A 19,526-nucleotide genomic window follows, 5' to 3' on the forward strand; every position below is an offset into this window, starting at 1 on the left:
TTTGATTTTATTGAAGATTAAAAATAATTAAATGATAAAAATTTTGGCAAGAAATTAATTTTGTTCGATTTTCGAGTCCTGTGAATAATTTTCGGTAATTGTTTTAACATTTCACTTAATTTAATAACTCAAAGTTTAATTTATTACTTGGTAAAATTAGAATCATCAATTTTGTTTGTCGTTTTTGACTAAAACTACCAAATTATTTTCCATTAGTAAATTTAACTTAACTCAGAAGATAGATAGCCATTTTTTAATTAGTGTAATTATAGTGTCAATAGTATAAAATAAGTCATTTACTAGTAATAATATCCCAATATCTATAAAGCTCTCTATCCTAAATGACAGTTTCAGTAGAATTTACTCTATACTGCTAAGTAAGTTATCGATAATCCACATTATTTACAGAATTACCACGATTTAGTAATTTCCAGCTATCGATAGTCGACTATCGGATACAAGGCTAATTAGAAAAGTTCCAGTTTGTCGTGATCGATAGCTATTTATTAATTAAAATAATGGTGGAGACTATCAGTACCATTATCACACACTATCGATGGCAAAAGCTATTGAATCATTCCACAACTTAAACCTATAGAGAGAGAAATCTAGGGATTTATTTCTAAAACCATAACACTGTGTTTGTAAATAATTATGCCATCAAGGGTGACTCTGGAATTTTTTTATTAATTATTTCGCCGCTCGTTTTCTTATAATACACTTCTCTAGTCATATAAATGTTATAAAAATCTTCCAAAACCTCAGGTTTTACAATTATTGTTTGTAGAAATATCCACACTCTCGACAACACTGCAACTATTTTTGATTTAACCAATAAAATATACCTATTGTTGCTATTTTTTATACACTATGTTCTATAGGGTGAGTTCCTAAGCACGTGGTCGTCGATACTTCATTAATTGTTTGATATATAAAAAAAGGATTACGTATAGGTACTCTAAAATTATTTGTAAATGCACAAAGTGTTCTGTTCTTAAGAAGTAACACACAATTTGGTTTTGTTAATACTTTGTGGTGCTGTACGCATCATTTTGCTGTGGTGTCAGTTTAATCAAATTTTAATGTACTGAGTGTTTATAAAAAAAATAAACTTTACAATTTTCAAACATCGGTATTTCAGTTTTTTAAAATAGAACACCCTGTATGTCATTCTTGTATCTTATTCTTCCAATATGTGTTAAAAAAGTAAAGAATCGCACTAACCATCAACTTTAAATATGGGAAACATTTAACAAAAAAAAAAAAAAACAGAGCAAGAAATAAAATAAGATGCAATAATAAAATACAGATACAGGGTGTTCTGTTTGATAAAACTGAAGTACCGATATTAGAAAATTGAAATAATTATTTTTTATAAACAAATTTTATTTATACCACAATAAAACGCGTAGCTTTATTTATTTCTCCACAAAATAATGTAACACAAATTTAAAAAATTGGTCGAAAGTTGTTTCGGCAGAACTTCCCTCGCGCCTAAAGTACAGTGAAATATATCCAGCTTTTGAGTTGAGTTTTTTATTTACAGGATATTGTGATGACGTCATCAACATTTTTGCAAGGACACCTTGTATTAGTGCACTGTAATACTAAAAATAACAGTATTGCATTCGCAAAATTTTCTGGGAAAATGGAGTGAGCCGTTCCTGATTTAATCAATAAAATAAATTGACTCATTCGTTAATTTTTTTTTGAGCCACCTGTTTAAGCAAATCTGAAAAATACGAATGGATTGATAAATCACAAGTAAAAACTCATCATATTTTGCAAATTTCGGTTAGATTTAGGAATTTAACTCGTTACTACTGAAATTTGCAATTTAACACCTTTAAATTTCACAAGTTTTTACAAGATTAATAGGGGCAAAATCAGGTCAATCAAAGTACCAGAACCGCCCACCCGTCCCCTATTTTCTTAGAGGATATATTATTTGCCAAAATCAGTCATATCTTAGCAAGTACTAACCCCACCCACCCACCCTCTCTTTCTTAGAGGACATGTGATTTGCCAAACTCAGTCTTATCTTACCAAGTACTAGCCCCACCCACCCACCCTCTCTTTTCTTAGAGGATATGTCACTTGCCAAAATCAGTTTTATCTTACCAACTACTAGCACCACCCACCTGCCCTCTATTTTCTCAGAGGGTAGTACTTGCTAGTACTTGCTAAGATGTCTTATTTTGGCAAATGACATATCCTCTGAGAAAATAGGGGCGGGTGGGCGGGGCTAGTACGTGCTCAGATAAGACTGATTTTGGCAAATGCCATATCCTTTGGGAAAATATAGAAGGGGTAAATAAAGTTATAAGTATTACAATTATTGTATTCAGTTTTAAAGTTTTTCTAAAAATTCTAGGTGTCGGGTAAAAATTCAACACGGATTCACACACCATAAGTACAGGACTATCTTATTTTATAAAATTTAAAAAACTTTTAATTATAAATTTTGAAGATGACGTCATCAAATTGTTAGTGGGGATAATTAGCCAACTGTTGGTTAGTATTTAACCATCTAGATGATATTTCTAACGTATGCGTAAAATTTGACAACAATTGGTCCAGCAGTTTCGGAGATTACGTATCTAATTTAAATGCATACAGACAGACAGACAGACAGACGAAAACGGGAAACCACGATTTTCGTACTCCAGAGGTCATGACACGTCGAAAAAATATGAAAGTGGCAATTCGACCGATGGACTCGATTAATATATTTTCTTACGCTCGGGAAGTAAAAAACGAAAAATTCAATATCGAAAAATAGAAGGAACAAAATTTTGAAAAATCGAAAAAGTTGAAAAGTCGATAACCTGACGAGCTCTGACCTGACCTGATAGGGTATGTCATTTGCCGAAATAAGTGTTATCTTAGCAAGTACTAACCCTGCCCACCCACCCTTTACTTAGAGGGTATGCCATTTGCCAAATCAGTCTTATCTTACCTCCTATTTTCTCAGAGGATATGTCATTTGCCAAAATAAGACTTATGTTAACAAGTACTAGCCCCACCCACCCGCCCTTTATTTGCTCCAAGGGTCATACTTGCTAAGATAAGTCTTATTTTGGCAAATGGCATATCCTGTGAGAACATAGGGGCGGGTGGGCGGGGCTAGTACTTGCTCATATAATACTGATTTTTGCAAACGCCATACCCTCTGAGAAAATAGCGAGCGGGTGGGCGGGGTAAAACTTATTTTGGCACATTTTGGATAGGAATTATTCGGCAAAATTTCAGGATGACGTCATCAATTTTTTGGGAGGGATTAAAGAATAAATTGCTTACCGATTTACCATGATTACGATAACCTTCAAATATTTACAAGACTTCCGAGCCATCGACTTTGCAGTTTCAAAGTTATATTGCAAAATATTCTTATTCAGTTTTAAATTTTTTCTAAAAATTCTGGATGTCTAGGGTGAAAATTCGACACGGATTCACATACCACAAGTACAAGAGTAGGTATAATTAGACAAATTTTAGTTAGTATTTAACCATCTACATGATATTTCTAACATAGGGTAAATGTGTACAAGAGTGCGAATATGTATAAGAGTACGCACTGATGATTTCTGCTTATTAGTGCCATCTGGGTAAGATGAAGTTATACCATTCAGAATTTAATACTAAACCTGAGATAAAAGTGCAAAAGTGATCTGAATATAGTTTATAGTTTGGTCGTACTGACGATTTTATGTTCACACGTTGTGTGGATGTAATTTTTACCGCTCATAGTTTTAGTTTTTTGTAAGCTACGTACCAGTTCTTTTATTTTACAGTAATAATTTTCATTAGCTGTAACTTTTAAGGTCTCGTTATACACTAACAGTTTTATACTTTCTATCCATCAAAAGCTTTTAACTTTGAAAACATTAGGTTATGTACAAATGTACAAGAGTGCGTAGCGAGGTATTGTATAAGAGTGCGCATTGCTTGCAATACGTAGTCTAATAGTCTTGGAGATACATATCATACGATTATGAATTATTTAACTCTACTACTTTGTATTGCTTCTCAAGTTGTGTGGTGGTGGTTATGGTTAATTTTTTTTTATTTTTACTTCCTGAGCGTGTTGTAATCGAGTCCGTCGACCGACTCTCTACTTTTACGTTTTCTCGACTTTTCAAGACCCCTAGAGTACGAAGAAATAGGTCTCCCGTTTTATCTGTAGTCTGTAGTCACTTATTCCCATTTATTTTCACCTTAGAAACAAAGATTTTTTCATAAAATGTAATGCGCACTCATAAGCGTTCAAATGCGTACTCTTGTGCAATGAACTATCTAAGAGTGCGCATTTACACATCTTGACAAAAATTGAAATTACTCTTAAGATATAGTGGTCTTGGGACGTACAATTAAATATATCTGATCTCTAAACATGTATATAACGAACCCATATCATAAAATTTGTGTATCTAAAAAAATTAAAAAGTTGTTGACAGTTTTACACTAAGTGCGTACTCTTGTACACATTTACCCTATGTACCAAATTTGACAACAATCGGTCCAGCAGTTTCGGAGATTACGTGTCTAATACAAATGAATGCAGACAGATAGACAAACAGACAGACAGACAGACAGACAGACACACAGAGAGAGAGACGGAAACATGAAACCACTTTTTTGTACTCTAGAGGTCATGACTCGTCGAGAAAATATGAAAGTGGCAATCCGGCCGTTGGACTTACGCTTACGCTTACGGTCGGGAAGTAAAAATAACCCGACTACGATTTTTTGTGAAACCTTCCATTGCAAAAAAATTCAAGAAAAAACCAAAGAAGAAGTTAATCAGAATATGGAAAAACACGTAAGATGTTTCAGTTTTTTTTTATTTTTAATAATAATAATAGTTAATGTGATATCGAGGAACGCACGCTTAGTGACTCACCTTGTATAAACAGTTCAAAAAAATATGGATATATTAATTGACCACAAACTAAGGAACGAGTCATATTATAGACTTTAAGTCAGATTTATATAATAAAATTTTAAGATGACATCATTATGTTTTTGGAAAGGGTTAGTAGGTGAATTCTGATTAGCGTGTGCAAATTTCAGAACAAACTGTGTTGTAGATTTTAAGTTAAATTGTAAACATTTTGATTTTTTTTCCAAAAATTCCGAGGTTAAAATGGCCTTATATCTACCAAGTACGTATTTTAAAATTATTACTAAGTACTACTAAAGCAACTTGATAGGTACAGATGTAAAAAATCAACAATTTACCTCTAAACTCATACTTACTAGGTCTTCATTTTCTACCCTTCTGGAGATACTAGTACATATATATCACATATTTTTGATTATCCACTAATTATTATTTTTAGTTGATTTTTTTCATTAAAATCTAGCCACAAAAAAGATTTAAAAAAGTTACAGTAATCAGTAATCACCGGATCAAAAATAATTTATACTTTTACCAGGCTTGGATTCGGTGAAATTTTACTAGAACCTATACCTACTTACAAAAATAGGGAACTTATAATAAGAACAAATTTTCAAATGACGCATTTGGTTGGCAAAATGTAATAAATTTTGCTGTTAATTTTGATGATATCTCAAAAATTGTTAACAAGGAAAAAAATACCATACACTAAAGTCGGTGTGTCTTCGATGGTTTTTAATGACTACAAAATATTTTTCTTGTAGGTAAACGTAACCAAGCTATTGTAAGACTGAAAAATTATTCATTCTTATTAGCACGTCTTATATAAATTAAAGTCTTATATAAATTAAATATGTAACTTATGTAGGGTGATTTTTTAAAATTCTGCTCTAGTTACCCATGATGCTTATGCCAGTAGTTTTAATTTAACTGCTGACGTAAGCGTCATCGTCATGGGTAAATCGAATCAATTAAAGCTGTTTCATTTGTTTCTATGGAGATATATATATCTATAGAGATTTCTTTTTTTAATGGTTAAATCACATATAATCAATCAAATTAGCGCAAAGTAAAGTATTGAGTTAATTCAGTTTTAAATTATTCCGATATGACGTAATTTATATTATATAGGCATTAGAAAAAAAAAAAAAAACCATTACACGTGTTAGTAATAACAATTCAGTTTAAACTAAAAAATAAATTTTTATATTATTACTGTTTATTTAAAACAACATAGTGAAATTAAAAATATTTTTCGATAAAAATTGCGCAGACCATTTACTACCAGGTAATTTAGTGTTATGATTACGCAAAAAAAATTCGTGCTCATCACCAGCCCCCTCGCAATTAATTTTCTCCGCACCGCACACCGCTGCATCCCCCGCTTTATAACAAAAGTAATTTTTCCACCCCTCCCCTCCACGCGTCATAACTCATCAGTTTTATCGACAGAGAAAATAACTTTCCAACACATTCGGCCTTACAATAAAGGCCGAAAAACAAGCTACAATTAACCCAAATCGAAACAACTTGCAAAAACCACAAAAATAAATTACCTCTCGCCGAAATATATCCCGAATCGGACCCGCTCCTGCGACTTTGACACAAAATCAAAACAAAAGTACCAACACACAGAGTCGCAAGTCCCCTGAAACGGACGCGGTGGTTGCCACGCAACTGCGGGGGTAAAAGGCGTGGCCCGAAACTTTCCCGCCAATCACACTGCGCCATTTCCGCGCACTGCTCGAGTGTGTGTAATGTATCGTCTAATGTCGCTGTAATGCATGATATTATTAGGATAATACATTTCAAATCGGTTAGTCTATGTACAGCTCGGCTGCTGCTAAGTTGGCGTTGGAGCGATTATCACCTGCCACCCATTGATAAATACACACCGACCATGGACGAGTTTAAATTCTTGTAACGATTGTTTTTGACTGTGTGTGGTGACTGTGACTGCGAGATGGCACAGTATGTGGAGGAGGCGCACTTGGTGCATCATCAGGACTCTTACCAGTCGAAACCTCTAAACATGGACACGAAAATCCAGGAAAACAAGGGTTCTTTCTGTATAGATGCTCTTCTTTCGCGGACCGATGATAGGCCGACGTCGCCCGATACCTCACGAAGTATATCGCCGACATCTACAAGAAGTCGAAGTCCTCCGATTTCACCAGGAAGCGAGGAAGTGCCCCAAACCGCTTTCGTGCCAAGGCCGGGACTTTTGAACCATATTTACCCGAATGGGGGCAATTTTTACGGGTACCAAGCTCAACCGCAGGCTTCTGCGTTCCACAGTTTAGATGGTGCTATGATACAGAAGGTGCAGTTGCCTGTTAACCACCATAACCACAGTCAACTGCACCAGATGCAGCTGGAGTGGCTGGCCAGGACGGGGATGTTCTACCCGAGGTTACCGGACTTGACAGGTTAGTTCCGGTTTAAGAATAAGAAACTAGGAAAAAACTAAGAACTAAGTCAACCCTGGAATTAAATGAATTATACAAAAAAGTAGCACTATCTTGCAACACATAAATGTAGAAGTCGTAAAGGAGAATTTCAGTTTGAAGTTTACGGTTGCTGAAGTCTTGAAATCAGTGGTTCTCTGTGTCCGTTTCCAAAAAAAATGATGTCATTAATCTTTAGAGAGAGTTTTATAACTTTTATAACTCTTAATGTTAAAAAATAGTTCAAATGTTTATTTCAGGTTTGTGATCTGAATAGGTTGAAATGTAAAAATAACATAGTAAAAATTTCCTTCCTCTAAGTATCCTTATCTGACAGAGTTCAAAAAGATTTCCTCTTTTTTTTTTGAAGCGGAAAAACTAGTATTTGGGGAAAAACATGAGGTTTAGAAATATTTTACCATAAATAAAGACGAAACAGAATTGGCGGGTAATTAAAACAACACGAATAACAAATTCTGTTTTCGAATTGAAAATGAGTTGTGTTTGTATTATTATTGCTGAAATTGTTAAAACCTTCTATAAAAAGGAAACATCCTGTATATTGGTGTATCCCATTTGCAAATACACTACACTCGATTATGTCAATATCCAATGACACTAACATCCAGAAACGTGTTAATTGTATCATATATACCTATACTTACTCTAGAATGTGATTGGTAGACGACTAATAGGTATTGGGAGACAAATCTGTATATACAAGAAATAATCATTAGGTATATCAACTTTTAGCATTTCTTTTTGTCAAAAAATTATATAAAACAACTAATAGGTATGTTTTCAAAGGAAAAATGCTGATCAAATTGTATAGATGTCAGTAAAGAATAATTAGTTTAATAAGAAACAAAAAGTTTGTTTTGATTTAGTTTTATTAAATTTTTTACTTATACAGGGTGTACCTACCTAAAGTTTACAAGTCTAAATTTGAGAGAAATTATTTACAAAAACAAAATATCGATTTATATAGCTATATTGCAGAAGGTGTTGTCAGATACATTCTGAACAATTTTTTTAAATTTTTGTAATCTTATTATAAAATAAAGAAAAATATAGATAAAGATGTGATACGTACTTACAGGAAAAAAAACGAGTGATATGGTTAAATATCTGAAAGAAAAATGAAGTTCTACATTCGGACCAAAAGATTTTTTTAATCACCCTGTATACAGGATACCTCATTTAAGAGTTAGCTGACGTTGTTAAAAAGTAATAAATGTTTTTGCAATTTAAAAGGTTCAATAAACGAACAATCGGTGAGTTGGGTTCAGGACTGTGGTAAATCTTTATCTTTTTGAGACAGTGAACATTGGTTTAACAGATAAGCGTATTTAAAATTTTTATAAAACAATGAATGCTAACTTAAAATTTTATCAATGAAATTAGATTTAAATCTTTATATTAAATCCGAGATAAAAAGCTTAATTTTAGTATTAATAGCCGTCTTTCTTATAAAAGCTTTAAAAATAATCAGCTAATAAGATTGCCTACAAGTGGATAAAAAACTTGGTCAAAGGTTGTTGCCACAAAAGTTACAACTTTTCCAAAAAATATAAAATTTGATTTTGCTAATTTTATTTTTTATGATAACCGCTATAAAATAATATGTGTGCAGTAAATGTTCAATGAATTGTTCCATTACAAAATTTGTGATGACGTCATCACCATTCTAACAAGGACACAAATGTCAATTTGAAAATGTAGGGTGTAATACTAACAATAACAATACGATATTCCTAAATTTCCTGGAAAATTCGGTGAACCATTCTTGATTTAATCAATAAAATGGCTTCATTCATAATTTTTTTTGAGTCATGCTGTAGCAATTCTAAATAAGGTGTCATTTACAACAACCATACTTTCACATTAAAATATCAGAGAAAACAGTGAATTGTTAATGGCTGCTCTGCTACCGAGGACTAAATTTTGCATCGACACAAACGCATTTTTCCAAGAAACCATAAACTCAGAACAGGAAGCGGTAACGGCCGACGTTCACAATAATTATTTACGATTGTTTCCACTTTTTTGATAACTTGTCTAATTTTTGGAATGCAAACAAATATATTTTCGCATTTTGTTATTAAAGAAAAAAACAATGTTCTTAATACAAAAAAAATGGTCTAAAGTGAAATGCGTTTTTTTTATTTTTTTTTTCATAACACGAAACCTAAAACATGTTTAAAATGGTAAAATTTATAGGGAAATATCGATTTTGTAATTACGCTCCGCCCTTCGGCCTGACAACGAATGAGAGATTGATCCCGATTGAGATCGAAACGGAAGGGTGGAGCTTATCATTTCGCTATTTTTTTCCTTAATACACTTAGGTTCCTTTGAACAACAAGGCCATATTTCACAAAAAAAATAAGGATTTTGCAATTAAGCTCCGCCCCTCGGCTTACGACGAATACAAAAAATTCATCACAATTGAGATCGGGTGGGTGGGCGGGGCTTATATTTTCTTTTTTTATTAATACATCTACGTAGTCATTTTTTCACAACAAAGAACTTAAAACACGTTTAAAATGGTACATTTTAACAACAACTAAGAAAACATTAAATTTTGGAAGAGAAAAATAAAAAAAAATTGTTGACATCTTGGTTTTCGTCACACCATAGCCGTAAACCGACTTTCACGGTACATATTTGTCATATGGAACCTATTACCACACCTTCCTGGAGTACACTTGGGAAATATTCGTAAACGTATAAATATTTAATAAAATAAATTATTAAATATTATTAAATCCCTTCAAAAATTATTACATTATTCACAATAAAATAAATATATATTTGTAGTTGTGACTGTTACAAAAATAATCAAATTTAAGTTATTTGTTAAAAAATGTTTTTTGTTTGGTTATACTGGTGCATTGTGTTTTATCAAAACAAGGTAAAACATCAAAATTATCTAAAAAATGTTTTCGAAATTCTATTGCTACAGCTAACAACACATCCATTTTTAATAGATTACAAGTAATGTAAACTTGATAGGATAAGGATTAAATTAAAAATCAGAAAGAATTTTTACCGTTTCCTAGAATTTTCTTCATTCCGTTAATACCTATCAAATGCTGATGCCCATTATGCGACTGATTTTAGAAAAAATGCAAAAATTTAAAACAAACAGACTTTTGCAGTAAACAGAGATTTTACATTCAAATCGCTACAAATAACTCAAAAACGATAAATTATTTAGAACAAGATTAACACTACAAATTTCGGTTTCAAGCTTGCAAACAATCAATCATCATCACAGTTGACAAAGCATATCGAAATTATCATTTATTTGTTTTTAGATGGCTTGTTCTATTTTTCCCCTGTCTAAGAAATCTAGATACGTAAGTTCGTGTTTTTAAGTACAACACTTGTCATTTTCTGGAAAAAGATTTTTTTAAATTAGTAAGTGTCAAATATCACAAGTTTACAATAGGTTCGATAACAAATAAAAGAAAATTGTCATGTACGGGTTTTTAATCAGATTGGGCATATGTTATCATCAGATTTTAGTCACCTATTTTTTTTTTAATTTTTAATTTGTTTCTAAATTTGATTCAACTGGACGGAAAATCGAGATGTACTCAACCTAATCTAAGAACCAAAGTTCATGTTGCAACATACATTGATTCCGAACTGATATTTTCTTACATAACGTTTATATTTATTTTTATAATAATATCGTAGGTACCATTTTTTCACTGTATCATATGTTTAATATAAAAAGTAGAACTAGTGGTGTTCAAATTTAAAAAAAAAATTAACATACTTTCCGACGGATCAAGGTTCAAAGATGAATCAAAAAGAACGCAATTAATGAAAAGCTCAAACAAAATTAAATTAGTTCTAAAAAGCAACACACACAATGTTGTATCTAGCTTAAAAAAAGTTTTATAAATTCCCACACGTTAATTTAATTTACTGAAATAATTAGTAAAATTTTATGATTCAACCAATTTTTTTGGTTGAAATCATTACAATTAAGAATGAAATTATTAAACTACAGAGTTCACCTAATAAAATAAAAAAGTTATTTAATAATGTTTTCAAATCATATCTTTGTTTATTTCAAAGAGACGAATCAACAAATTTTGGTTTTTCCCTGCAATTTTCAGGTATATTTGAAGTTCATAAAAATCAAACCGATAAAGAAAGAGACGGCTCACAGAGTAGGTATTGGAAATCTGTTTATTCGTATTGACTTTATAAATCACTTCAAGAAATTAAAACTAATCAAATATACAATTTCATAAGAACAATACACTTCAGTTTTTAAAAATCGCGGAAACATTTAATTTCACTTAACTGATAATAGAAAGTACACAATTTTATAAATGGAAATTCAAGTTTTATGTTTTTCGGCTAAAAGTAAGTGTTATAGATATGCTTTTACATTGTATAACTGGCGAATTATACAATAAAAATAGTGTCTTTAATAAAATTCGCCACTTCGGCTAGCGCAAATGATGATTTTTTATCTTCATAAAAGCCCGAATTTACTGCGAAAATCAACAAAACAAAGAAACAGATAATTCATCATCCCCGATCCTTAATCGCCTAATATGCTTTCGCCTTCCAAGCCAGAAAAACAAATTTAATCCATCCGAGGTTTCAGAATCCACTGAAGTAAATTAAAGCTCTCCGAAAATTGCCCTGAAAGCGCGTCATTACCGTTAAAACGAACGACCTGCAGTAAAATTACTGACATTACTACGAATCCATTCAAGTGTTTTTGTACCTACTCGAAAATCCTTGCCTCGAATTGATTGACAGGATTATCGAATTGATAAACGATAATAGCCTTTTGATTGATTAATTGCTAATTCGAACACGATTTGTTTGTCTTTTTATAGAATTATCTTTTTTCGTAATTGCGAAAGCGCATTTCTAAAGGTTAGATATCGATCTTTTGCTAACTAGTGTATTTCCGTTGCTAATTACTGATCTTTAATTCAAATCGCGTCGTGCGCTGAAAACAAAGCGCAAATTTTCGTCGAGTAATCAAGTTAGCTCCGAACTAAAGGAATAAAGACGCAGCGGAACAAAACATTGACAACACATTGTGAACAGATCCCCGGAAAGGGATCTCCCAAATCAAGTTAGCTAATTGCAGGGGCAGAACGAAGCAGCGGTGCTAAAATTTCGGAGAGAGAGGCGAAAGAGGAGGACGCAGTGGCGTAGAGGCCGATCAAATATAATCACTAGGCGCGCCGCAAAAATAGACTTACACTGGAAAACTAACCATGTAAAACTGATTTGTAGTTTTACAATATCGCGACATTTATTTATACCAACACTACACAACCGAATTTTTCTCAATCTTTCTCAACAAATCTGTGATTTTATAAATTTATAATCTGAATTTTAATAGCGAAAAACCTGAATGTCGCTTCGCAAATATACAGAGTGTTTCATCGCAAATAGTCAACATACCTGGTCAGATTAAGGCAGGTCAGAACAGGTCAGGTCAGGTTAACTCATGATTCCGTTAAGCTAAAGAACATAAGACATCCTGTACACATACTATTATCACAGAGCACATTATGCGCATTAAATCTAATCAGGGCCGGTGCTAGAATTTTTTAAAGAGCATTGTTGCAATAAGGTTATAATAAATCATTTAGTCATTATCACATCCCATGTGACAACAAAATGCAAGTTCCTATCAGCGTCATTTTATCCATTAGTCTTTCATAGATTACTTTGTTAAGCCACTAATGCAATTTTCCACACAATTTTTTTCCTTTATTTAAATATTTTATATGGTTAATTTTCGATTTTTGTATATATATTTTTAAAACTACTCAGGTTGACAATATGTACCTAATTGCGAGATTGCGAGTTTTTTTTTTAATAAAATATTTAGTAGAAGATTCAAAATTATCAAGAGTTATAATGTTATAATATAATGTATTTTTTTGCTACAAATAAGGTAATATGGACGAATTTTTTTCAGTCTTGAAATTATTAAATTGGCGGCATTTTATAGCTTTTTTTTAATTTTTACGTTTTGTCTTAAAATTCAATTTTTGTCTTTCATCTCAGAATGTTTCAAAATTTTTATTGCACAACATTTGGGTTTTTACAATCCGTTTAATATTGTTATTGTTTCTTTTTTAGTAATGTAGTAAGATTTAAAAAAAAAATTAGGATGTAATTAACGTTTCGTTAGCCCACAAAAATAAAATAAAAAAAAATATTTCGACAAGATTTCTCTCGCCTCTAAAGCACAATCTAACAAATCCAACTTTTTTGTAATGATACTTTATATATATTTTTAGAGATTGTTGTGGAGCTGCTTTTTCTGAATTCATTAATGTATAATATTTTAATCAACCATACCCCGCCACTGTCTATGATTTGAATGCATTATGTTACGAAAACATACTTGTTAGCTTTGGTATATTTGGTTTGGGGTTCACTTTTCCTCCACCAATGATAGGAAGCAGATTAATAGTTGTTCCAAAAATATGAATGCATTGATAAAGAGCAAATTTCCAGTGAGTTTTCCCAATTAAAAATATTTCTTTCAACGTTATTTCAGTAAGGACTCGTATATCAGTTCCGACACGTGCAGTGTAATAATATTAATAAAACACTGGGGTGTACTGTTCTTGAGATTTGATACTTACCACGAAAAATTTTGAAGCGGTGTTATCACATTGTTGTTAGGGTGGACTAGGCAAATTTTGGGTAGGATTTTACCATCTACACTATATTCCTAAGATACATATAAAATTTGACAATAATAGGTTCCGTAGTTTTGAGCATTCTCTGTACAATAAAAATCTGGACAGAAGACGCCAGAAAGACATTCAGACAGAAACGGGAGACCTATTTTTTTGTACTCTAGGGGTCATAAAATGTCGAAAAAAGACGAAAATATCCAGTCGGGAAATAATAAGTAGGTAACACTAAACCCTAGGTGACAAAAGTTTCAACATACAACTTTAAAACTAAAAAAATCTAAAAACTGCTGGATAGTACTAAAATACAAGTGATTATAAATGATCATATTTTGGATCAAGTTGGTTTTGAAATGTTGTAAATTGTCAATCATAATCTAACTTTTCAAGCTTTTTATTCCACTTGACTATAGAAACAATGTTTGATAAATATTTTAGCATCTTGAGCAAAAAATTTAACCTTTTTCTTTTTTTATTTTTTACGTGTTTTGAGTTCTTGTCGTGAAAAAAAAACAACTTACATTAGGAAAATAATGAAGCAAAATATAAACCCCGCCCACCCGCCCCAACCACAACTGTGGATACATTTTTCATTTGTTGTCAGACCGAGGAGTGGAGCTTAATTGTAAAATCGATGTTTCTCTACAAAAAATTACCTTGTCGTGTATATTCAGAAAAAGAGACAAAATATAAGCCCCGCCCACCCGCCCACATCTCAATTGTGACGAGGTTTTTTATTGGTCGTGAGACGGAGGGTGGAGCTAAATAAGAAATTACCATTTGAAGCATGTTTTTCAGTATGGTTGGAAGAAACCTGCATATAATAAGGAAAAAAAGGAAAGAGCAAAAACTAAGCCCCACCCACCCGCCCTAATCTCAGTTGTGATGAATTTTTCATTAGTTATTAAGCCGAGGGGTGGAGCTTAAATGCGAATATTTCTGTACAAGGAGTTACCAACACATGTTTTAAGTATTAAATCGACTATGTAGTCCTCCCACTTATAACATGATTCTTAAACATAATATGTTTCAAATGTTAAATTTCTTGTAGAAAATCAGGATTTTGCGATTAAGCTTACGACAAATAAAAGAAACACCACAATTGATATGTGGGCGGGTGGGCGGGGCTTATATTTTGATTTTTTTTCTTAATATACGTAGTCTTCTTCTCACAATAACAAGTAAATTAAAACATGTTTAAAATGGTAATTTTTTTAAGGAAAATATGAATTTTGCAATTATGCTCCGCCCCTCTGTATAACAACGAATGAAAAATTTATCGCAAATGAAATCTGGACAGGTGGGTGGGGCTTAATCTTTGGCTTTCTTTTTTACTCAATACATATAGTTTTCTTTGAACAACACGATTTACTTAAGAACATGTTTAGTATGATAATTTCTTGTAAAAAAATAAAGATATTGCAATTAAGCTCTGCCCCCGGGCTCATGGGGAATAAAAAACAAAATCGCCGCAATTGAAATGGGGGCGGATGGTCGGGGTTTATATTTTGCTTTGTTTTATAATTAAACCTGCATCAAGGAAAAAATAGGAGCAAAGATTAAGCCCCACCCACCCTCTCTAATCTTTGTTGTGATGAATTTTTCATTCGTTGTCAAGTCGAGGGGCGGAGCTTAAATGCAAAGTTCATATTTTTGTACAAGAAATTACGAAAATATGTTTTAAATACATCATATTGTTGGCAAATACATCATTTTCAGAAATAGGGGACTCTATGATAACAACACGATACTTAGACATAATATGTGTTTCAAATGATGATTTCTTGCAGGAAAATCAGGATTTTGCAATTAAGCTCCGCTCTCAGGCTCAGGGCCAATAAAAAAATCATCACAATTGAGATGGGGCGGGTGGGCGGGGCTTATTTTTCTTAATATAGGTACGTAGTCTTCTTTTCACAACAAGTAACTTAAAACATGTTTAAAATGGTAAATTTTTAGGGAAATATTAATTTTGCAATTATGTTCCGCCTCTCGGTCTAACAACGAATGAAAAATTTATCGCAAATGAAATCAGGGCGGGTGGGTGGGGCTTAATCTTTGTCTTTCTTTTTTACTTAATACATACAGTTTTCTTTGAACAACACGATTTACTTAAGAACATGTTTCACGTGGTAATTTCTTGCAAAAAAATAAAGATTTTGCTATTGAGCTCCTCCCCCGGGCTCATGCCGAATGAAAAACAAAATGGCCACAACTGAAATAGGGGCGGGTGGGCGGGGTTTATATTTTGCGTTATTTCTTAATTAAACCTGCATTAAGCCCCACCCACCCGCCCTAATTTCTATTATGATGAATTTTTCATTCGTTTATATTTTGCTTTGTTTCTTAATTAAACCTGCATTAAGGAAAAATCAGAGCAAAGATTAAGCCCCACCCTCCCGCCCTAATTTCTGTTGTGATGAATTTTTCATTCGTTGTCAAGTGGAGGGGCGGAGCTTAAATGCATAGTTCATATTTTTGTAGAAGAAATTAGGAAAACATGTTTTAAGTACACATATTGCTGAAAAATACATCATTTTTAGAAATAGGGGGCTATGTAACTCCTCTCACTTATGACAACAACACGATACTTACACATATATGTTCAAATTATAATTTCTTGTAGAAAAATCAGGATTTTTCAATTAAGCTCCGCTCCCAGGCTCAGGGCCAATAGAAAAATCATCACAATTGAGATGGGGGCGGGTGGGCGGGGCTTATTTTTCTTAATATACATAGTCTTCTTTTCACAACAATTAACTGAAAACATGTTTAAAATGTTAAATTTTTTTAGGGAAATATGAATTTTGCAATTATGCTCCGCCCCTCGGTCTAACTTACTTACTACACATGGTAATTTCTTATAAAAAAATAAAGATTTTGCTATTAAGCTCCGCCCTCGGTCTCACGATGAATAAAAAAATCACTAGAAATGAGATGAGGGCGGGTGGGCGGGTTTTATATTTTGCCTATTTTTCTTAATATACGTAGTTCTCTTTTCAAGACAAGAAACTGATAACATGTTTAAGATGGTAAATTTTATTCCCCACACGTCTCAATAAATTTACCATTGACATGTTTTCAGTTTATTTTGTTAAAAGAAAACTACGTATTTATAATAAGAAAAATAGGCAAAATATAAAACCCGCCCACCAACCCGCATCTCATTTGTGACGAGTTTTTTATTCATTGTGTGTCGAGGGGCGGAGCTTAATTGCAAAATCTTGATTTTCTACAAAAAATCACCACGTGAAAGATGTTTCAAATATCGTGTTGTTGAAAGAAAACTATATATATCAAGAAAAAGAGGGGGATATAATATAATCTTCTACATTTGGACAAAAAGGGATTTTTTAAATTATTTTCTCTCTGCTCCATAAATGGTCCTGAATAACGTGTCATAGAGTTGGTGCACCATTTTTTGAACAACCTGTGTGTTAAGAAAAAAAGTCAAAACATGAGCTCCACCCACCAGCCTCAACCTTTTTACTTCTTAATATATACTTAGTTTGTTTTCATCAATACAATACTTAAAATATCAGATGGTAAATTTGAGGTTAGAATTAAGTCGAAAAAGCATTTGGCAACACTGCGCCACGTATAATGACGTCAAAAATAATACAAGATCATCATAATCGAGTTGTTCATCATAAACGAATTGAAACAGTTCAATAATGTAAGAAAAACAAATTTCTTCGATGACGTTAAGTAGTTAACGTCGAACTCCCTCTTCTCTGTAACACAAAAAGTACCGTTTTTGTAGAGAATTCTAACATGTACAATGTAATTATTTTCATCATAACGTTGCTTAATCTTACGCTCAAATCCAATTCGTGGTTCAATAAATAAATTATACGCTTCTGAAGACACATTTTGCAAACATTTCGGTATTCGTGGAAAATAGGTGACATAAATTCTAAATATTTAATTATGATTTTTCAGTATACTGTCCAGTAATTGCACGTGTAAGTGTTGCTTTACACAACTTCTCACAGCCATTGTTCGAAAACTAAAAATAACAAACAATAATAACAACATATCTGGCAATTTTAAGTTTACACATCGACGTTTTACTTTTGTTGAGTTCTAATCTGCTTGTTCAACACGAACTCCTCCACTTTCCCCCCTAAACCCCAAGCTCGCTAAATTCCCGTTCCGCCTCTGCGCCTCTGCTCAAGACACCAGCCATCTCGTAATATCATGTAAATCATTTCAAAATGGACGGATGAATGTGAAATGGTGAAACTCCGGCGTTCAGGATTTGCTTAATCCCCATGAAATATTGTTTATTTTTAGTCTCGCCCTCCTTCCCGTTTTTGTCTCGAATGATCCGTCTTTTTGTCGGAAACGTCAAGTCTCGGGATCGATGTTGATGTTGATGTTGATGTCGCGTTTTTGAGTATGCAGTGGGAGGAGTGTTGAGCGAGCGAGAGGAGGATCCCGGAGTTTTCCGGTTAGTTTAGCAGCGTAACAGAGACGCCCGGACCTAATGTAGTGCTGATCATGTTAGAATGTGTTTACAAGCCCAATTTACAATCGTCGTCCTCGCCTTGCGACGGCTCGTCAGCGGGTTTGTTTGTCTTACCAATAAGGTGACGCACACTCTGATGGATGCCGTAGGGGAGGGTGGGATGAATAAAACCGCCGCTGAGGGGGAGGTCACTTTTTACGAAGACTGAACAATGTTTTCGTAAATTAAAATTCATTTTTACAGGGTTAAATGATTTTGCAAAGTAACCTTAGATATTTGTATCCTCGTAGAAGTTGGCTCGAATTATATATCTTATATGTTTTTATATTGAATGAGGCTACTAATATTTCAAACTTCACTTAAGGTCACTCATGGATGAAGAGATTTTAAAAAAGAAATTGATCAAAAGTTATTTCGACAGAACTTCCCTTGCCCTTGAAGTAGAGTCCAACAAATCCTACTTATTTGAATTATTATAAAATTGAATCTGTTTTTTTGTGATACCCTCTGTGGAGTAAAAACAATATAGAAGAGTACTAGTGCCAATATAAGAGAACAAAAAAGGTTTCACGTTATTAAAAAAAAAAGATAACTGTGCCTCCGACAAGGTTTCAGATGCGTAAAAAATCACAGTTGAGGTTCCTGAGAACGTTTCACATCCTAAAAAAAAATGTTGGAGCCCCCGAGAAGGTTTCAGATGCTCAAAAAAAACAGTTGGAGCCCCGAGAAGAATTCACCTTGTTAAAAAAACAATTGGGGGTCTTGAGAAGGTTTCAGATGCTTAAAAAAACAGTTGGGGCTCCCGAGAAGGTTTCACTTTTAAAAATAAAAGACAGTTGCTGCCCCGCTGGTTCACCGTTTTAAAACAAAGATAGTTGGGGTCCCAGAGAAGGTTTCACATTCTTAAAAAAAACATTTGGAGCCCCCGAGAAGGTTTCGTCTTCAAAAAAAGACAGTTGGGGCTTCCGAGAAGGTTTCAGATGCTTAAAAGAATACAATTGGAG

General features: G+C 33.0%; 1 protein-coding gene across 1 annotated transcript in view; it reads left to right on the plus strand.

Annotated features, from left to right (window-relative positions):
* Positions 1-6,713: 6,713 nt before the first annotated feature.
* LOC135124402 (brain-specific homeobox protein homolog) overlaps positions 6,714-19,526 on the plus strand; it is a 46,830-nt gene continuing 34,017 nt past the window's right edge. The window contains exon 1 of the mRNA XM_064049449.1: positions 6,714-7,329. Within this exon, the coding sequence (XP_063905519.1) occupies positions 6,864-7,329 (466 nt within the window). The 5' untranslated portion in view covers positions 6,714-6,863. The remainder of the gene's footprint in view (positions 7,330-19,526) is intronic.

Source organism: Zophobas morio, unplaced genomic scaffold (assembly GCF_036711695.1).
Source record: "Zophobas morio isolate AGI-343-1 ecotype UQ-CSIRO unplaced genomic scaffold, CSIRO_AGI_Zmor_V1 ptg000007l, whole genome shotgun sequence".
NCBI lineage: Eukaryota > Metazoa > Arthropoda > Insecta > Coleoptera > Tenebrionidae > Zophobas > Zophobas morio.